This window comes from Argentina silus, assembly GCF_951799395.1.
Source record: "Argentina silus genome assembly, chromosome: 10".
NCBI classification, from domain to species: Eukaryota; Metazoa; Chordata; class Actinopteri; order Argentiniformes; family Argentinidae; genus Argentina; species Argentina silus.
Genome location: NC_139664.1, coordinates 3,135,024 through 3,143,596, shown reverse-complemented (window position 1 = coordinate 3,143,596; position 8,573 = coordinate 3,135,024). Strand labels below are relative to the sequence as shown.

At 42.8% G+C, this 8,573-nt stretch overlaps 1 protein-coding gene across 1 annotated transcript in view; it reads left to right on the top strand.

Moving 5' to 3' along the window:
* phf1 (PHD finger protein 1) overlaps positions 1–8,302 on the top strand; it is a gene marked incomplete at both ends in the record, with an annotated part of 11,533 nt that extends 3,231 nt beyond the window's left edge. The window contains 11 exon segments of the mRNA XM_083678574.1: positions 96–244; positions 660–755; positions 1,682–1,750; positions 1,912–2,035; positions 2,276–2,343; positions 3,172–3,303; positions 3,635–3,713; positions 6,049–6,164; positions 6,410–6,493; positions 7,932–8,204; positions 8,206–8,302. Of these exon segments, the coding sequence (XP_083534700.1) occupies positions 96–244; positions 660–755; positions 1,682–1,750; positions 1,912–2,035; positions 2,276–2,343; positions 3,172–3,303; positions 3,635–3,713; positions 6,049–6,164; positions 6,410–6,493; positions 7,932–8,204; positions 8,206–8,302 (1,287 nt within the window).
* Positions 8,303–8,573: the final 271 nt, after the last annotated feature.

Below are 8,573 nucleotides of genomic sequence, written 5' to 3'. Positions count from 1 at the left end.
GGTCCTCCTCAAATGTAATCTACTTTGAATAGTTCTGACATGACAGTGAATGGAGGGGGTCACGACTCAACCGGTTTGTCAAAATTATGTTGTAGAGAGGCGGAGCCATCAAACGAGGGCGCTTTGCCCGCCTCATGCAATTCATGAAACTTCGGCTGACCTATCAGCTGTCGTCTTTAGACTGGGACCCGCAGCATCTAACCAACCAGCAACAGTGTTACTGCTACTGTGCCGGACCTGGAGAGTGAGTGTCAACGTGAAATCCACTTTGAGCTTCAAATACACATAGATGTCCTGTACTGTGTTTGCTTTGTTTAACAAGTATCTAAGAGTAAATTGGTTTGGAATTCTATAGTCATTGTTTAGCACATATGTTGGGCGGCAAATTAGTCATTTCTGAAATTAATTTTATGAAAAGAAAAATACAGTTTTAAGGGAATATCATTGTGTACCTCTCTCAACACTTAATCTGTTTACTAGCCATGTAGACTGCAGATTTAGACTGCAGATTTAGACTGCAGATTTAGACTGCAGATTTAGACTGCAGATTTAGACTGCAGATTTAGCATAAATATACTCTTTTCAGGTGGCTCCCAGATGTTAGATCTGGTAATGCTAATGACTGTGTTTAATGTTTAATGACTCTGTTTAAACTGCAGGTGGAACTTGAAAATGTTGCAGTGTGGAAGTTGTGGTCAGTGGTTTCATGAAGCTTGCACACAATGTCTTACCAAACCGTTGTTATACGGTGACAGGTGAGCAAGAGAGTGTTTTACAATACATGTGTTTGTGTTAACTGCTTACAGCAGTAGGTGTTAATCTAAATCTCAGATATCCAATAAAACACTGGAGTCGTAAAAATCACTTGAGTGGTAAAAATCGATTGAAAATCCATCCGTCCAGTCCATCCATTTAGCAATTACAATAGTTAATTATCGGTGTCTGTTAAACAATCTGGTTTTTATGCCCAATATACAGTATTCATCCTTTTTAATTCTTTTTTTTTATTGATAAGGGACACATATACAATAGAAAGACAAATTGCTGTGCACTAGGTCAGAATTCAAAGAAGAATTCAAATCACGTATCCAGAGGAAAGCCATCAACATCATATTATAATTTATACCCCATACATATATACACAGACCAGCGTACATACTGGATACCTGTTTTACTGGCTGTAATTAGTTGATAGTTTTAGGGTTTCAATGTATTTGTTCATATACAGTACAGTAACATTGAAAAACATTAATATTTGTGTTTTGAGATGACCGCTTACACTTTTATTTATACTTACACTTATTTAGCTCTAAAAATGTGTTTACAGGATTAGTCCTTGAGAGTGGAGAAATGTGATGCTTTTGATTGATGGTCAAGTAGAATGTACAGTAGTGGGGTTGTAACAACATCTGCTAAGCAGGTGATTGAAGCTGGAAGGAATTCGCTCACACTTGAAGTAGCAATCATGTGCTGTGTTTTGCCTCCTAATCTTTCCATTGACCTTCAGCAGTGGTCAAACAGAAACAAAAACAATTGTCATCAGTCATCAGTCATCATCATAGCTCACATTTAAGGTTCTGTTGTATGTCATGGGTGCATTCTCCTATGTTTTAGGAAGCTTGATTGCTACATAATCAGTCGTCTTGGTAAATGATTGGTTTCCTCTTCCTCTTTATTGAAGGTTTTATCAGTTCCAGTGCTCTGTATGCGCAAATGGACCAGAAACAATTCAAAGGCTACCCATGAGCTGGTGAGGTCATACAGTGTCTTTGATACACAAATCTTGAATTTACACTCCATGACTTGTCTCTACAACTTGTCTCCACACAAATAATTGATCTTACTTCATGTTAAATAGTGCATTATATGTTTTGTGCCTAATTAAAATCGTGTTGTTTTTTGTAAATACAGGGTAGACTTGGCCCATTTGGTGCTTTACCACCTCTCCTTGTGCTGCAAGAGGAAATACTTTGATTTTGACCATGAAATCCTATCCTTCGCCAATGAGAACTGGGAATCTTTGCTTCTAGGCTCGGTATAAATATTTTCTCACTCAAATGACATCATGAAATTGTGTGAAAAATAATTTATTCTATCATACATTTTTTAATACAACCTTTGAAAACAAATAAAACAATGTTAAATGCACATTTCATGAAAATCGTTATTTTTCTCCAATAAACGTCTGAAAGCGTTAACTTTTGTTAACATTTGCCTCAGACTACCATCCACAGGGTAAATACAACTTTGATTCTTATTCCTCTCTGTCCCCTAGCTCTCTGACACACCAAGGCAAGATCGCTGTCACAATCTGCTCAACGCTTTGAACTCCCACAAGGACAGGTGAGACACTGCATATGATGAGAAGAATAAACAGAAGGCACACATGACCAGATTTATGATGTCGTTCCTTTGTTCCCCATAGGACTGGATTTATAGAAGGTACAGTGAGGAGCCTTTCATGCAGTGTTTTCTTTGCAGGGCATTTCTGCTTTTAGGGGGTGGAGACAGGAGAGACAGTAGGGATGGGTGAGAGAGAGGAGGGATGACGTGAGATAGGTCGAGGGTCAGAATCGAACCAGAAACCTTGCGATTGTATCGTATGCATAACAGTGTACTAACCACTAAGGCCCCTGCATTGCAGTCTTTGCACTTTTGAGACTATTCCATTGCTTCCATTGTGCCTGACAAGTTAAACCAAGCACACCCAAAAACATTTCAAAGACGTGTTTGCCCAGGTTTGACTCTTCTTGGTACCCTCTGGTCTTTGTTACAGTGAATCACAAAGTTACCAATAAGTAGTTATTACGTTGTAACTATATAGTTACACTGTTACTACAGACTTTCTTCGTAACTAGGGTGTGGCCAGAGATTGAATGTGAAAACATTGAATGTGAAATGGTTTTTATGGGTAACAAAATGCTAATTCGGGTAGATCCCAAAATATATACATAGCAAAACAGTTGGCTAAATGCACAATAGTCACACGCAACATCTTTTTGGGGGATCTATACGTATTTTGCATTTTAATTTCCCATAAAATAATACTTCACATGACATTTTTGGTCACTCCTTAGTTTTTGGGCCCCATTGAGCTTTTTCTACTTGAGTTCATTGAGTTTTTTCCCACTTTTTTTGCAACTTGTATCTCTCCGTGATTTCTCTCTCAAGGTTTGTGTCTGGTAAGGAGATAAAGAAGAAGAAGTGTCTTTTCGGACTCCAGGTTCGAGCTCCGCCTCCCCTGACCTCTGATTCGTCTCCCCTCATCACAGACCCACCAATCAACATCACGCACCGGAGAAGGTCAGAGTAAGACAACTTCTCTCTTTATTCTTTCCATCACAATATCAGCTGCGGGACCTAACTTCCTTGAGGTATACATATAGTTATTACATTTAAACAATTTTGACTGTGTGCTTTACGAAGTCCCCAAAACGTTGATCTTCATTAAGCCTTGTGAGTTGTGTTTTGTTTAAAGGGGAACCGAAAGGCCGTCCTCTTTCCAGCGCCACTAGCTCATACATAAACAAACTATCCGCCGTACCCTTAAGTATCCTGTTTTTACACCGGCTTATTCATAAACATGCTGCACTGCAGGTTACTCACTGTTGCTCTCTGTGGTTGTGTTGCTCAGCCCCTTGTCGCTGCCCTGCCAGAGGAGAGCGGGGGGACCTGAGTCACGTAAATCAAAGCGGCGCATCATGGAGACACAGGTCAGTGCTTCTGTCCCGACCGCCGCCACCATCAAGAGAGAGATCAGGCGGCCGCCGTCCCCATTCTCTCCGTCTTAAGCAAACAGCTCGCTGTCATTGAAATGACTTGCCAGCTGATTGCTATTTTAAGATTGCCTCCGGCTTTGCTACAGCGTTCAGTTTGAAAATCAAACGCTATAGCTTATGGTTGTTTGAATGCTCTAGATCAAATTTCGAGTCGTTGTTCGTGACCGAAATCCCCTCACCTTCTATCAGTGGGTCAAAGACACGTCCCAAAACATGGGGTGGAAAGACTGGTGGATGAGGATTAGGGGAGTTGTCTGAGGGTGACTTGAGGGAAGGGTAGGGTAGGGTAGGGTAGGGAGGGAGGGAGGGAGGTCGGGTAGGGTAGGGTAGGGAGGGAAGGTAGGGAGGGAGGGAGGGTAGGGAGGGAGGGTAGGGAGGGAGGGAGGGAGGGAAGGGTAGGGTAGGGAGGGAGAGAGGGAGGGAGGGAGAGAGGGAGGGTAGGGTAGGGAGGGAGGGTGGGTAGGGAGGGAGGGAGGGAGGGTAGGGACGGCTAGGAGTGGAGAGGAGTAAGGGAAGGGGAGTAAGGGAAGGGGAGGGAGGGTCACACACAACAGATCAGAAAGTACTTTTACAGTGACTGCAAGAAAAATAATGGAAAACATGTCTTGTTTAAAACTAAGATGTGGGAAAAATCGGACACTTTTTAAATTGCTACTTTCATGTTTAATTCTTATTTATTTATCGTATTACTATTCTTTGTTTCTCATGATCAGGCCCCTCTTTTAGAACTGGGTTCATGTTTATTTATATACAATATTTTGTATATAATATATACAAAATATTTTTCTTCCCATTGTTTTTTTTTTTTTTTCATTGTCTCCCTACACACATAACAAAATAAATAATAAAAATAACAACATGATAACATTCTTTGCAGTATGCTCTGGGTTGTGAAACTCTGTCACTTTGTGACATCCAGAAAAAAAAACTGACTTTCCAGTCAGTTTCGGTATGGAGAAAGGTTCACCTCGCCAATGTGTTTACGTAGCCGTCGAAGTCTAGCCCTGGCAGCTTACCTTTCATCCGTGAGAAGCTTCTATATCGTTTATGGTTTAATCCAATGAGGTAAACATGTCATGGACACTGTTTTAGAAACGTATTGCATATTTTTGACAGTTCAAGTGTGTATTATTTTTGGCACTTTTCTATGCAGTCTCCCAAAACCTTGCCTAGCTTACCCTTCATACATGATGCATAAGCTGACTTACTGTTTTTGATTTGACTGAGTAAAGCCTGGATATCGTGAACACCCCTTTTTGAACAAGATATTTACTATGAACGCATACATTATATATCCTATCTACCCTCACTGTCTGGGCCAGCGCACAATCCTGAGACAATAAGCATTGTATATTTCACCGAGCACATCCAGCACACTGTATCCAGGACTGACTGACGTGACGTTAATCTTCCCCCTCCATCTTAGGGGGCAGCTTAGTTATCACAGGGAAAGTGAGAGGGGAAGGTATGCTGATACGTCTAGTCTGGGAGCACTTCCAAGTGCACTTTGCAGTCGATTACAGTTTGGCCAGGTGGTGCTGGCACTTTGACAGAGCAGCATTGATAGAGCACATCCATTTAAAGGGACAGTACGCTAATAAAGCTATAGGATGAATACTATTATTATACTACAGATACCATGACTGTAGCGTGTGTTACAGTCAAGCAACAGAGGATGCTGAAAGTGAACTGGGTTACACTGACAACCGAGGAATTAAATGATAGATGGGGGCTATAACGCTGATGTTTTTCATAACACGCTCGCAAGATCACACTCAAGAAAATGCTACCTTTGTTCCACCAGTATGTGACATTGGGGTGACAGATATAGGGAGGACAAAGGCTCATGTTGCTATGCTTGATGAGCCATAGGAAACAATGTTGGCTTCATCCATCATGTGATACAGTGTAGCATACCCCAGATCATTTCCATAGCCACTGCAGCAATGTGTTGGTAATAACCAGTTACAGTATGTGATGTTGAACGGTAGTGCAGGATTTTAAGCTTTAAAGTAAAACAAATAATGTATGTTGTTGTTTTGGGAATCCTAGCTAGAGTCCCAGCTTCCCCCTGCCTTTTAAAAGTCAAATGCAATCACATGGGGGCTTAACGTTTTCTAAAATGAATGATCTTTGTTTGTATAAATGTATTCATGAGTGTGCACGGTGAAATCAATGTCACCTGAAGTACTGTACTGTATGAGTGTTTGATTGGGTCCTCTGATCTGGCGTCCAAATACAAGCTAATCAGTGTGTCTCCTGCGTCCAGCCTTGTCCACCGCCGGTCGAAGCCAACCCCATAGATCTGGTGCCATGTTGCCATGGCTACATGGGTGGGACAAGCCTCTACAACTCCAGGAAGTCAGAGGAGGAGCTAAATTTGGGGTGAGAGACGGTATTTTATTGGTTATTTTTTAATTCAGTTGATTTTGATCACGTATATATATATGAATCCTCTCCATTTCTTATCCTTAGTTATTTACTTGTTTATAAAAGTAACCCTAACCCATTTACACCCAAGCTTCTTTTAGATTTGGTGATGTATAACTGTCACCAATGTGGAAACGTATTCCTGCTTTTCTTATTTTCTTTGCTTTTTTTTGGTGATGTCTCCTCCCCCTCCTCTGCAGCTCTCCCCCTAAGAGGATGTTTGCCCTGTACCACCCGACCTATAACGGAGCCCCGGCCCTCTCCAGAACCCTGCATCACTACAGGTGTGTACTAAGGTGCTACAGTGTGCTGATTGTCACCCACGGTGAAATCGGGTAGGGGACTATGATTCGGTTCTCCCGACATCACTGGGACAATTTTGGTGTAACTTTGGTGAATGATGGGTCTAGCCCATCTTGGGCTATCTAGCCCAAAACTTGGCCTATATCAATATAGTTGCATAATATACAGTTGCATAACCTTGGTTTATAGCCAGTTGCATTTGTAACCAAATAATTTGCCTGTGCAAGGAATAATATTTTTATGAATTAACGCAAACTTGTAAGAAGCAAGACATATGGAAATATTGGCTGTGCAAATATTTTGCCTTAGCCTATTGGTGAAATTTGTGTTTGAAGTAAAGGCGTCTTATATCAATACAGAGTTAGTACAATAGTAGCCTAATGGTGCCAGAATATTTGTTCTCTTTGGTCACAGAAGGTGAGAGAAAAGCCATCCCTTTGCGCAACAGGGACACAGCACTCTAAAACACAGACAACCAAAGTGTCATAGTAAAATGTTTATGAGTAAACGTTTTGCTTCATTCACAGGTTTCTCCATCATTCTCCTTTCATCGGGTGGTGCTACATCATTCGTGGGGGACAACATGCTTACTGTACACTTGTTTTAAACTGGACTAACTATTGCTATAATTGCATTTATAATAGTCCAAGACTTTCACTAATCAGGGTTTAATTAATCTGGTTTCCAGAAGGAAAATTAGAGCTAATCAAGACTTAAGTGAGGGCTTTAGACCCTGATGGAGGTAGGTTTAATTTAAGATTAGTGCAGTTAGTGAATGGCACAGTTAGCTTCAAGGTTTGTTTATTTCAAATTAACTAACAATTTTAAACGTTTTCTTTTCATATCCCTCCATTGTTTGACCTACTCCTTGACCGACTTAATTTAAGATCTACTTGTGAGACCTCCCCAATGTGCTCTCCATGACACAACAATTGCAATTTGTGTTCCAGCCCTAGTTCTTGAAGAAGAATATCTGATTAATCCTTACTTATTTTAGTCTGGGACTCTATAGTTACTTTATTCTACTATTCTCCTAAGTAAAACCACCCCTTAATGTACAAATCTAGACCAAAGTGGAAACCAGAGGGGATGTCTGTGATTGCTGTGGCTTGATGCAAAAGGAATGAATCATAGAATATGAATCTTTCATAAATATGTCTGCGTCTGTCTGTCTGACTGTCTGTCTCTCTCTCTCTCTATCTCTACCCCCCCCTCTCTCTTTCTCTCTCTCTATCTCTCTCCCTCTCTCTCTCTCTCTCCCTCTCCCTCTCTCTCTCTCTCTCCCTCTCTCTCTCCCTCTCTCTCTCTCTCTCTCTCTCTCTCTCTCTCTCTCTCTCTCTCTCTCTCTCTCCCTCTCCCTCTCCCTCTCTCTCTCTCTCTCTCTCCCTCTCCCTCTCCCTCTCCCTCTCCCTCTCTCAGTGCGGAGGATCCATGCAGATTGCCACCTCCCTGCCTGCCCTTCTCCAACTCCAACCAGCACCACTACCACAACCATAACCACAACCATAACCACAACCATAACCACAACCACCATCAGCATCAGCACCAGCACCAGCCTGGCCAGAAGATGGAGCCGTGCCCCTCCATGCTCCTGCGCGACCTCCCTCCTCCCTATCCGGGCGGGATGGGGGGAGATGGAGGGGTAGGGGGCGGGGGTGGGGGCGGTGGGGACGGAGCAGCTGCCAGGGGCTGGGGGGGGCGGGGACGCGGTGAGGATCTTGGCGAGACGTGTCACGCCAGACGGGAAGGTCCAGTATCTTGTGGAGTGGGGGAACGTGAGCGTGTACTGAGGGAGGGTGATACGGAGAGGGGGGAGAAGGAGGGAGGGTGAGAGAGAGAGAAAGAGGGCGGGGGGGGGGGGGGGGTGCGGGGCTCAAGAGAAAGGGGGGAGACTGAGGGAGGGGGTGAGAGGGGTTAAAACTCTGGAATGCTTGGAAGCATAGAGGGGAGAGAGAGAGAGAGAGAGAGAGAGAGAGAAAGAAAGAGAGAGAAAGAGTGATACTGTACAATGACTGTTGTCCTGGGGCCACATCAGAGAAATACTGTATGTGGCAACACCAG